General features: G+C 45.3%; 1 protein-coding gene across 1 annotated transcript; it reads right to left on the bottom strand.

Annotated features, from left to right (window-relative positions):
- Nucleotides 1-920: 920 nt before the first annotated feature.
- LOC139422520 (mucin-13-like) lies at nucleotides 921-17,066 on the bottom strand. Its single transcript, XM_071173678.1, has 14 exons — nucleotides 16,983-17,066; nucleotides 11,267-11,315; nucleotides 7,292-8,043; nucleotides 6,767-7,235; nucleotides 6,313-6,555; nucleotides 6,061-6,167; nucleotides 5,910-5,968; nucleotides 5,516-5,661; nucleotides 5,119-5,256; nucleotides 3,539-3,581; nucleotides 3,281-3,318; nucleotides 3,073-3,160; nucleotides 1,963-2,167; nucleotides 921-1,150 (listed from the first exon to the last, which is right to left on the bottom strand). Exons 1-14 carry the CDS (start codon nucleotides 17,064-17,066, stop codon nucleotides 1,019-1,021), a joined length of 2,553 nt encoding a protein of 850 aa, XP_071029779.1. The 3' UTR covers nucleotides 921-1,018.
- Between the last annotated feature and the right edge of the window lie 1,006 nt (nucleotides 17,067-18,072).

Below are 18,072 nucleotides of genomic sequence, written 5' to 3' on the forward strand. Positions count from 1 at the left end.
AAAAAAATAAAAAGGACCCGCATACTGTAGAGAGAAAAGACATGAAAAGCTTGTCCCTGAACAATGGCCACACCTACTGGCTATGACAAGCTATATTCAGCTCAGTCTTCATTCAATAAGGCTGTGTTTAAGGCAGTCCAATTCCGACCTTTTTCTTCCCACTAATTGGTCTTTTGACCAACCAGAAATTATTTCAAAATACCAATTAGTGAGAAAAAAAATATAGGATTTGGGCTGCCAGTCTAAAACGCAGCCTAATAGACACAAATAAAACATAATATTACTTTTTTTTTTTTTTACAAATATTATTCAGAATCCTCTCTTTGTATTGCAGAACAGGATAAAGACTATGACCAGATGAACGGGAACATTTCAAAAGTAAAAACATGAATTTATAGTGTTCACAATCCTCTTTGGTGGTGTCAGTTATTGAAGAGAATCCCTGGGAAGTCAGTGAATGTTTGACCCCAGATCGTTGTGAATCATAAAGCTGATTTTGAGAATGGATTCAAGAAGTACATATTTAAAACCCTGCTGTCAAGTCCCTTGTAGTCGTGCCGTTAAACCGTGAAGGATTCCAGTCCTTGAAGGACTGTAAAACCACGAATTACTACTGATGCCCTACACAGTACATGGCATCTATCCGAACATCCTGATGAAAAGGTATACACACAGTTGTACATAGTTCAACACGAATACAGTGATAAGATGTACCTATACCCAGAGTTACTAGAAGTCAGTGACTTCTCAATTTGATCTTCAGCCATTTTTGTCCGATACACCCCCCCCCCCTCCCCATATCTTCCCTGTAGCCTTCCCTCCTCTCTCTAACCCGTCCTTGTCTCCTCTCAACAGCAAATATTAACAAAGCATCTAAGAGTAGGATTGCTGATCCAGGATCAGGTCTCCCCTTTTTAGTCATTATGATTTAAGAAGGCAAAAATGATCCTAGATCAGCATTTCTGCTCTGAGACGCTGTGTGGATACGGGCCCTTGCCTCCAGACGTCGCTGAGGTTCTCATACGGGTCTCCTGTCATCTGCAGGTATGAAGTAAGGGTTCTCGTGGCCCTGCACCAGGTAGGAGTAGCGAGACTGGTTCTTCCCCTTGAACGTGTTCATGCTGTCTGAGGTCAGGTCATACGACCCGGTCTGAAACATTGACAGGCGGGAATGTCAGAGATCGTGCTAGACACACACGCAGATGCAGACACACACACAGACACATGCAGGCACGCACACAAACACACATACATGAAATGAAGATGTCAAAACTGAGCCTTCATGAACGTATATGATGGACTATTGAAACCCAATAAGAGTTACTTTCCTCCTAAACCAAATGGTGGATCACATAAGATACTGGAAGCTATTGACTGCGTTCATGAACCAAGCGTTCATGAAGTTTCGGTCTTTCCCATCACCAGGTCAAAGGACAGGGTAGATTTAGTCAAATCATCAACAGAGGTTATAGGCTTAGTAAGGAGAGGGAAAGCAAAGCATTACTAGACTTAGAACCTTACCTTCTTCCCCCGTTTAGGCAGGATGTGGAATCCCTAAAGCAACACACCGGGAGTCAGGCAAGGAAGGGAAGGGAGCACATACATGCTAACTAACTAGCAAACATAAACACTAGCAAACATTAACTCTCCACTACGACAAGTACAGTTATGGCACAAAAAAAGTAAATCAAATATTACATACGATTTTGGCGTGTAATATAGGGGTTAAATAACAAGGAGCAACACAGCATTTAAGGAGACAAAATCTCAAAACTCCTTAAATATGTTACACAAGACAGAGAAGGTCTTTGAGTTAGCCCATTAGGTTTCCAGAGGACAACAGCAGGGAGAGGAAAGCAGACAGGACAATTACAATTTGGGGCAATGCACAAGCAGGAGGTGTATCTTGTAGTAAGTCTCCATGTGGTCAGAAGAACACAGGCTTAATCACAAGTGACTCACCGCTCCGTTGGTGTGGGGCTTCATGTCGACCAGGTGGTGTGTGCTGCCCCCTTCGGTCATCTCCATGGGGGCTGAAGCCCAGTTGGTGCTGGCCCGGGGGATCGGGGTGATGCCCTGGGTGGTGGACCAGGGGCCCTGGAAGTCCTCCACAGGGTACGGGCTGCTGAACTCTGCTGAAGGCTTCTTCACTGACTGCGACCGGTACCTCCAAGACACACAGATAGGACCATGTAAATGCACAGCCCTATATCAGTAAGATTCTCTGATGATACACTCTGGTGAGAGAAATAACGCCAATATTTTGTAGGGTCGGTGTAGAACCAGGGGTGCAGCTAAGACTTGACAGAGTAATGGTTAGAGGAGGGTGGTAGGCCTCTGATGAGGGGCAGTGTGAATGGAGGTTAGGGCTTGGCAGGAGAGGAGAGGAGAGGAGAGGAGAGGAGAGGAGAGGAGAGGAGAGGAGAGGAGAGGAGAGTAGGGAGAGGAGAGAAAGGACAGAAGAGGAGAGAAGGGAGAGGACTGAGAGGACAGGAGGGAGAGGAGAGAAGGGAGAGGAGAAAAGGGAGAGGAGAGAAAGGACAGGAGAGAAGGGAGAGGGGAGAAAGGACAGGAGAGGAGAGAAGGGAGGGGACTGAGAGGAGAGGAGGGAGAGAAGGGAGAGGACTGAGAGGAGAGGAGGGAGAGGAGAGAAGGTAGAGGAGAAAAGGGAGAGGGGAGAAAGGACAGGAGAAGAGAGAAGGGAGAGGACTGAGAGGAGAGGAGGGAGAGGAGAGAAGGTAGAGGAGAAAAGGGAGAGGGGAGAAAGGACAGGAGAGGAGAGAAGGGAGAGGACTGAGAGGAGAGAAGGTAGATGAGAAAAGGGAGAGGGGAGAAAGGACAGGAGAGGAGAGAAGGGAGAGGGGAGAAAGGACAGGAGAGGAGAGAAGGGAGAGGGAGAGGACTGAGAGGAGAGGAGGGAAAGAAGGGAGAGGACTGAGAGGAGAGGAGGGTGAGGGAGAGGAGAGAAGGGATAGGAGGGAAAGGAGAGAAGGGAGAGGAGAGAAGGAACAGGAGAGAAGGAACAGGAGGAGGGGAGAGGAGTGGAGGGAGAGAAGGGTATTATATTCTTACCAGCAGCAATATGCAAACAAGGCCAGCAGCATGATGAGAAGGACTCCCCCCAGTACACAGGCGATGACCACCACTGCCAACAGAGCCGCTACACAGAGAGAGATACATGAACACACTTCAGATAACCGGGAAATACAAACACCATACTAACTTTTATCAAATCTCTGGACCCATTTGGTTAGGAAAGAGGAGCTTTAGTGCAACATACAGTCAGTGCAGTTGAATCCAGCGTAGCCAAACGGGCATCTGGAATAGAACAATAATAGCAAACATGATACACATTTCATATCTAACCACAATACATTGTCTTAGGTGACAGTTGTTCCTGGTGCAATTACACAGTGAGGGCACAAGGGGGCGCTAGTAGCTATCTACTTGGTGCTATCTACAATGCTTTAATGCAATATTAAAAGGGGATCTCTGCCTGTCTCAACCAAACAAAAATATATTAAATTAAAATACTCACGGCACACATGTGTCTCCCTCTGACCTTTGACCACTGGGACAGGCTATGGAGAAAGAGGAAACATAGGTGAGAGGCAGCCATTGAATTACATACAGAACCATGTGAATTATCGGATCTCTATGGAGACAGTGATGTCACAGTTTCACAGAGCGGAACTAACATGGGAACACTGTGATCTTAACAGCCACTCTGTGTACTGTAGCTCTGCTATCACAGAAGAGAACAGGTGAAGCTCACCAATGTTTGCTCAATAAGCCACATAATAAACACTTGCTTCTAAGAGAAGTTAATATATGTTGTAACATCAGTGCGTACAATTTTAGATTTGAGGAACAGGCTACACAGTATGTGTAGTTTAACATGGCGCTGTGGGGAGCAGAGTCATCTATGTTTAGTAGTTCACCCCATCCCATAACTTCCCCGCTGGACAAAACTAATCCAGCCCCCGGCAGATAGCGACCATGATTCTTCAACTGGTTTCCAGGGCAACGACCCCTTTGCAGACAAATACATTAAAGAGACATAGTGTGCTGTGGGTCAGAGAGGAGAAACGTCTACACAGCACTTGACCCTCTCTCTCTCTCTCCCTCTCTGTCTAAATTCAATTTCAATTTCAATGTTCACCCAATAGATATGGGAGTTTATCAACATTTGGTTTGTTTGTGAATTCATTGTGTATCTGTGTATTCTGAGGGAAATATGTGTCTCTAATATGGTCATACATTTGGCAGGAGGTTAGGAAGTGCAACTCAGTTTCCACCTCATTTTGTGGGCAGTGTACACATAGCCTGTCTTCTCTTGAGACACCTTTTCCCAATAGCAAGGCTATGCTCACTGAGTCTGTACATAGTCAAAGCTTTCCTTAATATTGGGTCAGTCACAGTGGTCAGGTATTCTGCCACGGTGTACTCTCTGATAAGGGCCAAATAGTTTGCTCCAGTTTGCTCTGTTTAAATATATATATATATATTTCCAGTGTGTCAAGTAATTGTCTTTTTGTTTTCTCATGATTTGTTTGGGTCTAATTGTGTTGCTGTCCTGGCGCTCTGTGGGGTCTATTTGTGTTCTCTTTCTCTCTCAATTCAATTCAATTCAATTCAAGGGCTTTATTGGCCAAACATGTTAACATTACCGAAGCAAGTGAACTAGATAATAAATACAAGTGAATTAAACAATAAAAATCTCTCTCTCTCTATCTCGCTATTTCTTTGTCTCTGTCTCTCTCTCTCACACACACACACACACACACACACACACACACACACACACACGCAAATGCATTCTTTTGACGGCAACATTCCCATTTTCCTCACACTGAAGCTAAGCCAAGTGTACTTGACCTTGCTCTGAGTCGGTCTGTGTCTGTCTGTGTCTCCTTTAATCTTTCCCCTCTATCAAATGGAATGTGTTCAGCAGCTCCATTATACAGTAGCTAAGCTGTTATCGTGTGTCTTGTGTAACATTTCAATGCACTCAGTGCGTACAACCACAAAGACTCCACCAAAACACATAATCACCGACTCCTATCGTGAATGACCTTTCAATGAGCATGGAACCATTGGAGACAGGTTTGTACTCACCTGTGCAGCTTTGGTTTGAGTAGAAGCTGTTGATGTAGCCAGCCTTACAGGAGCATCTGGTCACTCCATCTTCTTTGTACTCGCACGTAGTAGAGCGGACATCACACGGTTGGGGGGCCTGATCACATAGGTCAGTGGCTGGGAAAAGGATAGGGACACACCCGTCAGGATAGGGACACTATGTAACGGTACTCCATGTTTTATGGGACTTTTTAATAGCTACAGAGTAGGAGAATGTCAGTATTTCTGTCTACTGTTGTTTGACATGACATTCTCCTCTGGTATAATAAAGTACCTATCTATCTATTATTTTCTATGAATAGAACGTCTGGTTAAAGCTCTCAGGTAGCAAGAATCTCCTTCTACACAGGTTGAAGAAGTATTGCACAGTGCCCACCGGTAAATGCAGCTCTTTCCAGTATAGTCCCACAGGTCGTGCCACAGGCTTGTATGGCTTTCTCTATAGCGCCATTGGTCGAAGTCTGGGTGGCACTGGAGCCTAGTTTAAACACGTTGTTCACGGTCGCGATCACACTGCCTTGCCTGTAGGGTCACAAAGACCATACGTAATCACCATTTACAAGCCAGCTGTGGTCTATGGTCTATGGTCAAACCAATGTCCTGGTCATCACAACAAATCCCACTGGGCACACACTTGTTGAATCAACGTTGTTTCCACGTTATCTCAATGAAAGTACGCTGAACTAACGTGGAAAAGTTGTTGACATTACACCAGTGGGATATACATTGGATATCAACCATTCTTGACAATGTAGCGTAGAGAATCTCACCTAAGCAGCACCACATCAGTTTGGCTGTATCCAGACTCGTTTTCCAAGGCTCTTCTCAACTAAAAAGAAGATAAGAGAGGATTATTGTCCCACTCTGTAGCTCTGAGAGGACAACACACTAACTACTGGGCTTTGTGACTCAGGGACCTACTGCCTCTGAGATCCTGGCTGCTGTTTGCTGAAATATGACTGATGACCGGTTGCTCATTTCATCCTGAAATGTCTGGTTGAGATGCAGGTCTCCAGAGAACACTTGGGCTGAAAATGAAGGGGGGAAAAAGGAGTCGTCATCAATACTAATATTTTCATCATCATCACCATCATCCCCACCGCCACCATCCGCATCATCCTCAGCATCAGCACCATCATTGTCTTCATTATAACACCAACAACTAGCACTGACCTTGTACACAGCGGCCCTCTAAGAGGAAGGTCCCAGACACACACTGGCAGGTGCCATTGAGACAGATGCTATCGTACGGACAGGGAGTGGAGGGACACACTATGGAGATGGGTGGAGGCAGGGATGTGGTAGCAGTGATGGCTGACTCTGGCTGGGTGGTGATTCCACTGGTAGGGGAGGTGGAGGTGTGGAAAGGAGGAAGTGGGCTCTCACTAGTTTTGCTAGTTGGTTGTTCAGAGGTTTCTGTGGTAAAAAAAAAAAGAAGAAGAAGGAAAGAAGACAAACAAAGATGAAATTAGATAGGAAGTTTCAACATTGATTAACATCTCACAGTGAAGATAATATCTTTGTTTTTAATCAGTTTGCTGCATTATATTTAGTCCTCCTTCAGACATAACACAGACACAATCATGTTTACAACATCAGACACGGACAATTCCATTTTAAAACATACCTCCTGTAGGTGTGATGGTGGGTGAGGTGGCAGGGGTGGTGGTGGAGGTGTCTATGGGGGCCTCAGTGCTGCTGCCGGGCGTTTGGGTTGAGCCTGGAGAGGGTGGGCTGGAGGAAGAGCCGGAGGTGGGGGGCAAGGCTGGAGTGTCAGCTGTGGTTGTAGAATCGGTAGTCCCCTGTGTTCCAGTGGTTTTGTCTGTATGAGGGCTCCCTGTAATGGTAGCTGTGGGGGTTGAGGACGTGGCGCCATCAGTCACTGGGATAGAGGTCTCAGGGCCCTTTGTAGTGGGGACCTGGGAGCCCTCTGTATTGGCGGTGGTCGAGGTAGAGGGCAAGGTACTATGTGATACTGGGAGAGAGGTCTCAGGGCCCTTTGTAGTAGAGGAGGGACGTGTTGAAGACAGGGTACCACCCTCTGTTACTGGGAGAGAGGTCTCAGGGCCCTTTGTAGTGGAGGAGGGTACCACCCTCTGTTACTGGGACGGGCCCTTTGTAGTAGAGGAGACAGGGTACCACCCTCTGTTACTGGGAGAGAGGTCTCAGGGCCCTTTGTAGTGGAGGAGGGGCGTGTTGAAGACAGAGAGGTCTGACCAGTTGGTGGGATGGTGGACTTTGTGATCCCTGTACCTGTGGTCTCACTGTCTTTGGTACCTGTATTTGTGGTAGCTGTATTGATAGCTGTTGTTTCATGTGTGCCTGGCTCTTTGGTACTGCTGGTTGGGACAATGTCTGGAGTTGTGTTTGAGGTACGGCCTGTCTCCGTGGTGACAGAGGAGGAGGCTCCGGCATGTTCCGTGGTAGACGGAGAGACCCCTCTGCTAAGGGCAGGTGTGGTGGTGGGTGTTGTCATGCCACTGTCTGTAGATTGACTGTCTTTTTCCGTCGACTCAGGGGACGTGACAGTGTACGCTGAGGTCTTGTGGGAGGAAGTCATCTCTGCTGTGCTGACCGACGGGATAGTTCTTGTTTCTGTCGCAGTGGTGCCGACTGCTCCCGTAGACTCTGTCGTATCAGAAGTTGAGGTCAGGTCTGTCGTAGTAGAGACCTCTTTAGTTTTAGAGACGGCTGCTGTTGTGGGTGAGGTGCCATCAGTGCTAGGGTGGACAGTTGAGGGGTCCTGGGTGGTGGTGGCTCGGTCTGTGGTGGCGGAGCTGGGTTCAGTGGAGACTGGGGTCGTTGTTGATAAGAGGGTGGTGGATCTGTCTCCTGGGGTCATGGATGTATCTCTGGGCCCAGGACTGTCGTGTGTGCCAGGAGTCTGGATGTTGGACTCCCCCCCTAAAGAAAAAGACAACACTACAAACATACAGCAAGTCATGAGCTCAGCTTCATGTGCCCCAAACACACTTTGCAAAACACCCCAAACCTGCAATACTGAAACAGACCTGTTATGTTAAGGTCAAAGGTTAGGGAGTCAAAGCCTGTGGTCTTAACCAGAAGTCTTAAACCTTGGCCAGTTACTCCTCTGGTGTGCATGTTCCCCCCCTATAATCAGGGATGACCGAGACTGATGGGTGAATTTAACTGCCAGGTAGAAACAGATTATCTGAGGTGTTTGGGCCCTCCAGAAAATAAATGGAATGGCCCTGGTTGACAGCATGCGTTCCAATAGCACTTGGGCGATCTGATCTGCAAAAGCACAGGAATCTAAACACCAAAAGTGTTCAGTGTTGGAGCTGAGTGGTGAATAGTCATTGCGACATTTGCTTTAGCTCACCACTCCGGTTGTGTCACAGAGACGTAGAAAAGCTGCATCGCGTCATACGCGTGACAAAAGACAAGTACGCGGTCGTCCGCTTGCTGACGTACCTCGAACGCCACTCACTGCATCACGTAATGTCAGTGTGGTGTCTGGTCAAGTTTATTACCAGTCTCTTCAAAGAGGACTCGGCGTCACATTGATCTTAGCGTGTTGTGGTGATGCCTGTCCACGGTGCTGTTAAACCCAATCTGCTCTGGTCTCTATGTGTTTGGCAGCTTCACAGCAGCTTGAGGAGCAGCACACCCAGCAGGAGGCCTTTGATAGAATACTGCCTCGGCCTGTTTACCCCGAGCCGCGGAGCTGGGTCCTCATCTGTATGCGTTGGCTGAATACGCTCAACCTTTCTATTTCCTCCTCCAGCTAGAGCAGAGAGGGAACACACGCACAACAGGGGCCCCATCCCAAATGGCACCTTATTCCCTACACAGTGCACTACTTTTGGCTCTGGTCAATATAGGGTGTCATTTGGGATGCGACTTAGGCAGATGGCAGATGGCAAGCCCTGCGTTGCTCCTACCGTACCAGGCAGCAGAGATGCAGGAGGAAGTAGGGGGGAAACAAAGACTAATATCTGATTCTGTGTGTGATTCAATTATTTTCCAGGAAAACACAGTACACGGCAGAGTGTACATTGCCTTGTGTGACCTAACGGCTCTGTCTCATGGTAACCAAAACCCATTTACAGATGAAAAATGACCAAAGAGCACACACACACACACCTGTCAAGGCCGAACTTAATGGCCATCCATATTTGAGATAGAGAACACACTTGTATCCATACAGACTCTTTCACCACATACACACACAAACACAGACACACACGCACACCCCTTTACCCACACATACGGTATGAGGGAGTGGATTGAATAAATACAGAGTTATCGGATATGATGGGTGGTGGACTGAGAGAAAGGCTTTTATGATCAGAGCTGACGTAATATAGATTTTATTGGTTATGATGATAACAAGGCGAGGTGACCGAAACCAGAAAACGTCTCCCGAAACTAGAACAGTGTGGGACCAATGACGCAAAACAGAGATGCAGTTAACAGTACTGTATCACTCTGTTAGTAGCTTGTGTACATTAAGAATGAAAGAAGATAGCCCAGAGGGTTTTAGTTGATTCCGAGACATTAAACCCAACAAAGACTAATGAGAAAACACTAGATTTAATTATCCCCTTTCATTCACAGTGCAAGACACAAGAAGTCTTATAATGAGATTTCTGTCAGTTATGCCCATCCCTCTATTGTTATATGATTTTTTTGATTACCTTTATTTAACTAGGCAAGTCAGTTAAAACAAATTCTTATTTTCAATGACAGCCCAGGAACAGTGGGTTAACTGCCTTGTTCAGGGGCAGAATGACAGATTTGTACCTTGTCAGCTGGGGGATTCAAACCTGCAACCTTTCGGTTACTAGCCCAACGCTCTAACCACTTGGCCACCCTGCCGCCACAATGATGATATGAAGACATAGCTATGAGTAAGAGCCTTCCCCCTTCATACTGTACATTCTGGGTGTATCACCACAGTGTGTCACAGTACACTTTTATCTCTTAGTAACCAAATTAAAACATTCTGCCCATTGGTTAGATTCCTTCACATAGATTTGCCAGTGGGCCTTGGCGATGCAGACATGCCTGACAGAATGTGTTGTCTTCAGACCAGCGTCTTAGCAGAAACCGGATAAATACACAATAATGAAGCCTAGCAATGTGGTTGCTAACTAAAACCTGGAAACCTAATCTATGGTCCATTGTACTGGAACAAAAAAAAAACACACAGATTCCAAACATAAGAAATCTCCCTGGCAACCTGAACAAAGAGCAGGCTGAGCATAGATCATCCAGTGTGATCCTGGACAAGGCAGGCCAATAGCCTACCTATCAAAAATGGCCAATGCCAAGCGCAAACATTTACAGTAGTGTAATGTGTAAATGGGTGTTAAATCAGATGGTGGTGACAGAAATCAGGCCCTGCCCCACAACACAACTACTGGGAAGTCAAAGCCTAATTTAGCATCTACATACAGTAGGCAGTAGCCCACTACTTCCTGCTATTCTCCATCCAACACACAGACCTTTCCCTCCGTCAGGCCCATTGGTAGCTCTGAGGTGTCGGTTAAATGCCACTTGATTTTGCACCCTCTAAGTCAGCCTTTCTTAAAGTAGGGGTCGCGACCCAAAGTGGGTGGAATTGCAGGGAATTAGCTGTAAAACTTAAATGTTTTTCTCTCTGCCCCATTGTAAAATGAGCAGAATTGTATGAAATGTCCTGCTAAATGTCCTCCCCGCCCCATGGCAAGATTCGTAGAATTGCAGAAAACATGCTTTAAAACCGTTCAATTCTCTCTACGCCCCATGGCAACATTTGAAATGACTGATCACTAAATGTCTAATTTGGGTTCCAGGCTGGAAAAGTTTAAGTACCCCTGTTCTAAGTCATGAGCTACAAACATCTTGTCACGGCCAGGGTGTGACTAGGGCGGGCATTCTATGTTCAGTTTCTATGTTTTGTATTTCTTTGTTGTTTGGCGCGTGTGGTTCTCAATCAGAGGCAGCTGTCTATCGTTGTCTCTGATTGAGAATCATACTTAGGTAGCTTTTTCCCCACCTGTGTTTTTTGGGTAGTTGTTTTCTGTTTTGTGTGGCTGCACCAGATAGAGCTGTTTCGTTTGTGCCGGTTTGATAATTTCTGTTCTAGTGTTCGGTTCTAATAAAAATCATGGACACGTACCACGCTGCACCTTGGTCCTCACCTTCTTCCACCAACAACCGTTACACATCTGTTGTGACACGAGGTGAGAAGAGTTTGATAACTATTGAGAACAGTTGAGAATAGACTGGATGTCAAATCAACAACAAACCGATACCAAAATTATACTGGATGTAAAATCAACAGACTACGCACTATACAACACTTTCTAAGAACACCAATAGTAAATCTAGCCACATCCCCAATACTGCTGCCATGCAAACAGCCATACACTGGACACCATGATATCCAAGGCAACAGAGTGGAAACCGAGGGAGAGGTGAGTATCGGCTGGTGAGTTAAAGCAATGACAGTTATCTGATCACTTCTCTCTCTCAGCACTGCAACAATGACAAAACTACAACACAATGGTGTGTGTGTGTGGTTGTGCGTGCGTGTTTGTGATGACCTTTCCACAGTTCCCCCACCCCTCTCATTCAAATGCTTCCGTCCTGGAAAAGTTGAACTTCACTTGAAAACAATCACTGACGTCTCATTTAGATCCACATCAGACACTGGCTTGGATCACAGAGTCGGCTCTCTACGGATGGAGTCATTCTGCTATATCCCAACACATTTTGTGCATGATGTGGGTATACCATACACCATGAGAGTGTGGCCATGTTGTAAAATTGAAGATCCCTTCCCAGACAGGTCGACATGAACATGAGTAGACATAACTACTGGGGAGCCTTGACTTCGTCCTAAAATACCCCCTGCCTACCTGTCACTGGACTCAGGAGGAGGCTCCGGACCCCAGGCAAGAATATCACGCCTGACACACACTCACATGCACATATGCAGGCATGCACACACACACACACAGGTTTTCATCAAACGCGCACACACAGAGGCTATCCTGTGTCTTAAAGTCATCTGAGGACTGTATCCCTCGGGTACAATCCTTCCACCACGGCTGATTCAGAGTGTTTACAGTAATAGTCACATGTACAGGGTTGCAGGTGTGATTGCAGGGTTCAGTGAAGATGTTAAGCTTCGAGTTCCAACATGCAGGACTAAGTGAAATAAAAATAATAAATGGTCCTAAAAAAAAAAATCAGAGTAGAAATAGCATTATATACACTGTATGTAGTTTACATACACTTAGGTTGAAGTCATTAACTCGTTTTTCAACCACTCCACAAATTTCTTGTTAACAAACTATAGTTTTGGCAAGTCAGTTAGGACATCTACTGTGCATGACACAAGTCATTTTTCCAGCAATTGTTTACAGGCAGAAAATTTCACTTATAATTCACTGTATCAGAATTCCAATGGGTCAGAAGTTTACAAACACTAAGTTGACTGTGCTTTTAAACAGATTGGAAAATTCCAGAAAATGATGTTTTGGCTTTAGAAGCTTCTGATAGGCTAATTGGCATCATTTGAGTCAATTGGAGGTGTACCTGTGTATGTATTTCAAGGCCTACCTTCAAACTCTGTGCCTCTTTGCTTGACATCATGGGAAAATCAAAATAAATCAGCCAAGACCTCAGATGTTTTTTTGTAGAACTCCACAAGTCTGATTCATCATAGGGAGAAATTTCCAAACACCTGAAGGTATCACGTTCATCTGTACAAACAATAGTACGCAAGTACAGTGCCTTGCGAAAGTATTCGGCCCCTTTGAACTTTGCGACCTTTTGCCACATTTCAGGCTTCAAACATAAGGATATAAAACTGTATTTTTTTGTGAAGAATCAACAACAAGTGGGACACAATCATGAAGTGGAACGACATTTATTGGATATTTCAAACTTTTTTAACAAATCAAAAACTGAAAAATTGGGCGTGCAAAATTATTCAGCCCCTTTACTTTCAGTGCAGCAAACTCTCTCCAGAAGTTCAGTGAGGATCTCTGAATGATCCAATGTTGACCTAAATGACTAATGATGATAAATACAATCCACCTGTGTGTAATCAAGTCTCCGTATAAATGCACCTGCACTGTGATAGTCTCAGAGGTCCGTTAAAAGCGCAGAGAGCATCATGAAGAACAAGGAACACACCAGGCAGGTCCGAGATACTGTTGTGAAGAAGTTTAAAGCCGGATTTGGATACAAAAAGATTTCCCAAGCTTTAAACATCCCAAGGAGCACTGTGCAAGCGATAATATTGAAATGGAAGGAGTATCAGACCACTGCAAATCTACCAAGACCTGGCCGTCCCTCTAAACTTTCAGCTCATACAAGGAGAAGACTGATCAGAGATGCAGCCAAGAGGGCCATGATCACTCTGGATGAACTGCAGAGATCTACAGCTGAGGTGGGAGACTCTGTCCATAGGACAACAATCAGTCGTATATTGCACAAATCTGGCCTATATGGAAGAGTGGCAAGAAAGCCATTTCTTAAAGATATCCATAAAAAGTGTTGTTTAAAGTTTGCCACAAGCCACCTGGGAGACACACCAAACATGTGGAAGAAGGTGCTCTGGTCAGATGAAACCAAAATTGAACTTTTGGCAACAATGCAACACGTTATGTTTGGCGTAAAAGCAACACAGCTGAACACACCATCCCCACTGTCAAACATGGTGGTGGCAGCATCATGGTTTGGGCCTGCTTTTCTTCAGCAGGGACAGGGAAGATGGTTAAAATTGATGGGAAGATGGATGGAGCCAAATACAGGACCATTCTGGAAGAAAACCTGATGGAGTCTGCAAAAGACCTGAGACTGGGACGGAGATTTGTCTTCCAACAAGACAATGACCCAAAACATAAAGCAAAATCTACAATGGAATGGTTCAAAAATAAACATATCCAGGTGTTAGAATGGCCAAGTCAAAGTCCAGACCTGAATCCAATTGAGAATCTGTGGAAAGAACTGAAAACTGTTGTTCACAAATGTTCTCCATCCAACCTCACTGAGCTCGAGCAGTTTTGCAAGGAGGAATGGAAAAAATTTCAGTCTCTCGATGTGCAAAACTGATAAAGACATACCCCAAGCGACTTACAGCTGTAATCGCAGCAAAAGGTGGCACTACAAAGTATTAACTTAAGGGGGCTGAATAATTTTGCACGCCCAATTTTTCAGTTTTTGATTTGTTAAAAAAGTTTGAAATATCCAATAAATGTCGTTCCACTTCATGATTGTGTCCCACTTGTTGTTGATTCTTCACAAAAAAATACAGTTTTATATCCTTATGTTTGAAGCCTGAAATGTGGCAAAAGGTCGCAAAGTTCAAGGGGGCCGAATACTTTCGCAAGGCACTGTAAATGACAACTGTGGCAGTGATGAATAAATACATTGGTGTGGAGGCAGAGTACAGACTGTTGAAGGGGTGGAATGACCACAGAGGGAGAAGCATGACCATAGAGGGGGACCAAGTGGAAAAAAACAACAAAAAAAACAATACGAATTGTACTCAGTCATGATATACATATTAACAACTGCAACGTTGATGCTTCTCTGTGTATTATTACTTCAGTATACACGTCATCATAGTTGCTGTAGTTTCATAAGCAACATAAAACTAAACTGGTGCGGAATTAAACAACTCTCAAGGGGAAGTTCTGTCTGGGTTTGAAATATCCCTGCTATCAGAGGAGGCTGGTGGGGGGAGCTATAGGAGGACGGCTCATTGTACTAGCTGGAATGGACTGAATGGAACGGTATCAAATACATCAAACATACGGAGACCACATGTTAAGACTCTGTTCCAGCAATTCCATTCCAGCCATTACAATGAGCCCTGTCCTCCTATAGCTCCCCCCACCAGCCTCCTTTGACTGCTATTTCCTTTAAAGTTCCACTAACTTTATTTTTTACATTCTTAAACAGGACTGGCACGTAGTCCAACTACCACTCATTTGAATCTTTATCTTCACTAACGTATTACCAGGAACTACTGCTAATGTTGAACAAAGCATATCAAACCAGAAGAGACACTGTACAGGTAGGGTACAGTATAGTGTAGATTATGTAAACGGTATATTGCAGGACAGTCAGAAGCCCTCTTTTAGGTATTAACCTAGTGTTACAGCCAGATAATCTCAGGAAGACACAATGAGATAACGGGGTTAAATCAGACCACCCAGGGGTCAAAGGACACCTATTGAACTTCACCATATAGGGGACCACACACTCAGGAAGAGCTCATGTTTTTTTGTAAAGTGTATTGAGACGTGTGAAATGCACTGCAAATCAAACTTGACTTATAACATAGACAAAATGGTCCAGATTGGGTTGGACCAGATTCACATCAAGTCACTGCAACAGTGTATACATTAGTGTCATACAGTGTCACTCCCAGGGTCATACTGCACGTCACACACACAGTGAAGTAAACATCGACAGACTCAAACAGAAAGAATAAAAATAAGGTCACAGTCTGTCACCCAGCCACACCCTCAACCTCCCCTTCCCACACAGGAAGAAAAGGGAACAGCATCGAGCGGAGGCTGAGGGACTCGCATGCCACCGCTAAGCAGTGTGGGAGTGTGTCCGTTGCCAGCTGTCAAAGTTCTGATGGCCACACTACAAATCACTGAGGGAGAGAGACAAAGAGACAGGGTGGGGGAGAGAGGAGAGCGAGACTGAGAGACTCCACGCCGATGACGCTCATCTGTCATCCCAGGCTTTCTTTTCATGTGGCACAATGGTACTCCTGTGAACTGCCCCTTTATGAACTCAACCGACTGCCAGATAAACAATTACCTTTCTACCTGTTGCCCCCTCAACCCCAACCCCCACAGACTCTACTCGGTAATGTACTTCAAGATAATACGTGTCCCAAATTGCATCCTATTCCCTACATAGTGCACTACTACAAATTACACCCTATTCCCTACATAGTGCACTCCTTGCATAGTGCCTCTGGTCAAAAGTAGTACACTACACAGGGATTAAGGGTGTCATTTGGGACGTAATCCCAGTCTGGAGTCTGCAGATGACAGTACTCAGGGAGGGAAGAAAGGGTTTAAATAGACAGGAGGAGTCATGGCGGTTCCGGAAACCTGCCTCCAGTAGACACTTTCAGTCACTTGGAGTTTCCACGGAAACATGGCCAGCTTACGGGTGGGGATTAGGGAAGTGCGTTCCTGAAATAGTTTTTATCACATCTACCAGCACTGTGAGAAACAAAGACCTGATTACGGAATGCTCACGGAAAAACGGAGAAAGAGAAAGAAAGAAACAAAGAAAGAAAGAGAGAGAGAGAGAGAGAAAGAAATATGGGCCATCGAGTTAGTGACTGACCCCACAGAGACTGATAACGAAAGGATTTTCTAATTAGCGCCATCACAGTAATGTGACGTCCCTTCAGAGTTGATTAGTGTAGTCTAGTCTGTCTGTCCATGCAGTTCACTGTTTACAAATGCTAATAGGAATAACAGTTACTGACAGTGCTCACAAATGACATATCAAACACTCTGAATCGATAGGGGGTGTAATAGCATGTATGACATCTCAAAACACAACATGCAAAATAACAACATGTACATGACATAGGACTAGTAATGCAGGACTTCAGTCTATGCTAATTAGAAGTCCCAAGTACAGGCCTCCGAGCCGACTAATGAGGTGGACATTTCTAACATACTGTTTTATGACCTGTAGGACCAATTCTTGTAGGGAATGTTCCCCTTCTTACATCAAACACACACACACACAGTAGCAGCAATCAGGTCAGTTTCCTTCAGCTTCCCCTGCTGTAGTGAGTCTCTCTGTCCTTTGGGCCCTGTCCATTTCTCTGTTACCACGGCTGCCACATCAAAGCAGGGCAGCCGACGCCAGTTCACCAGAGGTGACCGTATCTCACGGAGATGAGGAGGAGCTTTCATTTTCACCTCTTACAGACCAACCACTGCCATATCCCTGTGTCTGCTATTCTCTTTCAATCACTCTCTCCTCTCTCTCTCACTGAAGAGGTGCCTCATCCGGGTAATAGGCCTTCCTGAAAACCTCGTCCCTCGGATATGGGGGATATAAACCTTCTATTGAACCGCCGTGTTTCTCCGTCCTTCTGCTTAGTCTGGTGTTTGTGAAGACACTTTGGGTCCTTGAAAAGCGGTATATAAGTACCATGCATTATTATTATTAAGGTTGCTGATGCCGCTGCACTCTCTCTCTGTGACAATGATCCCTCACATAGTAATACAAGCTGCTTGGGGACAGATTCCTAATTAGTCTAATCAAGCTGAACATGTCCATGGTCAATGGAAGGAATGAGAATGGTCCTATCTCCCTGCCTTCATCCAATATCATGACGGTGAAGTCTGTGCATAGTTGCTCATGGGAAAGTCACTTGTGACAGCGTATACGGCATCTTACACTCACACTTCAAATCAACAGGACAATAGACAGGCATTGTCATAACTGGGTAAAGCAGGTAGCCTGGCGGGTAGGAGCGTTGGGCCAGTAACCGAAAGGTTGCAGGATTGAATCCCTGAGCTGACAAGGTAAAAAATCTGTCGTTCTGCCCCTGGGCTAGACAGTTAACCCACTGTTCCCCGGGTGCCAACGATGTGGATGTCGATTAAGGCAGCCCTCCGCACCTCTCTGATTCAGAGGGGTTGGGTTAAATGAGGAATGAGGTATCCCCTTTCCCTAAAGGTCTTGCATTATTTGTCTGTGAGATTACATCTAAGGAATTAACAGGTTTCCTAATTCCCGAAAGACAATTTCACACTGCTCTCAAATCAAAGTTTATTTGTCGTGTACACATATTAGCAGATGCTAAAGCCGGCGCAGCTAAATGCTTTTGTTCCATGGTCCAACAGTGCAGTAAATGTCTAACAGTACAATACTAATACAGAATTATAAAGTGGGGGGTTAGCGCCCTGAATG

This window comes from Oncorhynchus clarkii, chromosome 12, assembly GCF_045791955.1.
Source record: "Oncorhynchus clarkii lewisi isolate Uvic-CL-2024 chromosome 12, UVic_Ocla_1.0, whole genome shotgun sequence".
NCBI lineage: Eukaryota > Metazoa > Chordata > Actinopteri > Salmoniformes > Salmonidae > Oncorhynchus > Oncorhynchus clarkii.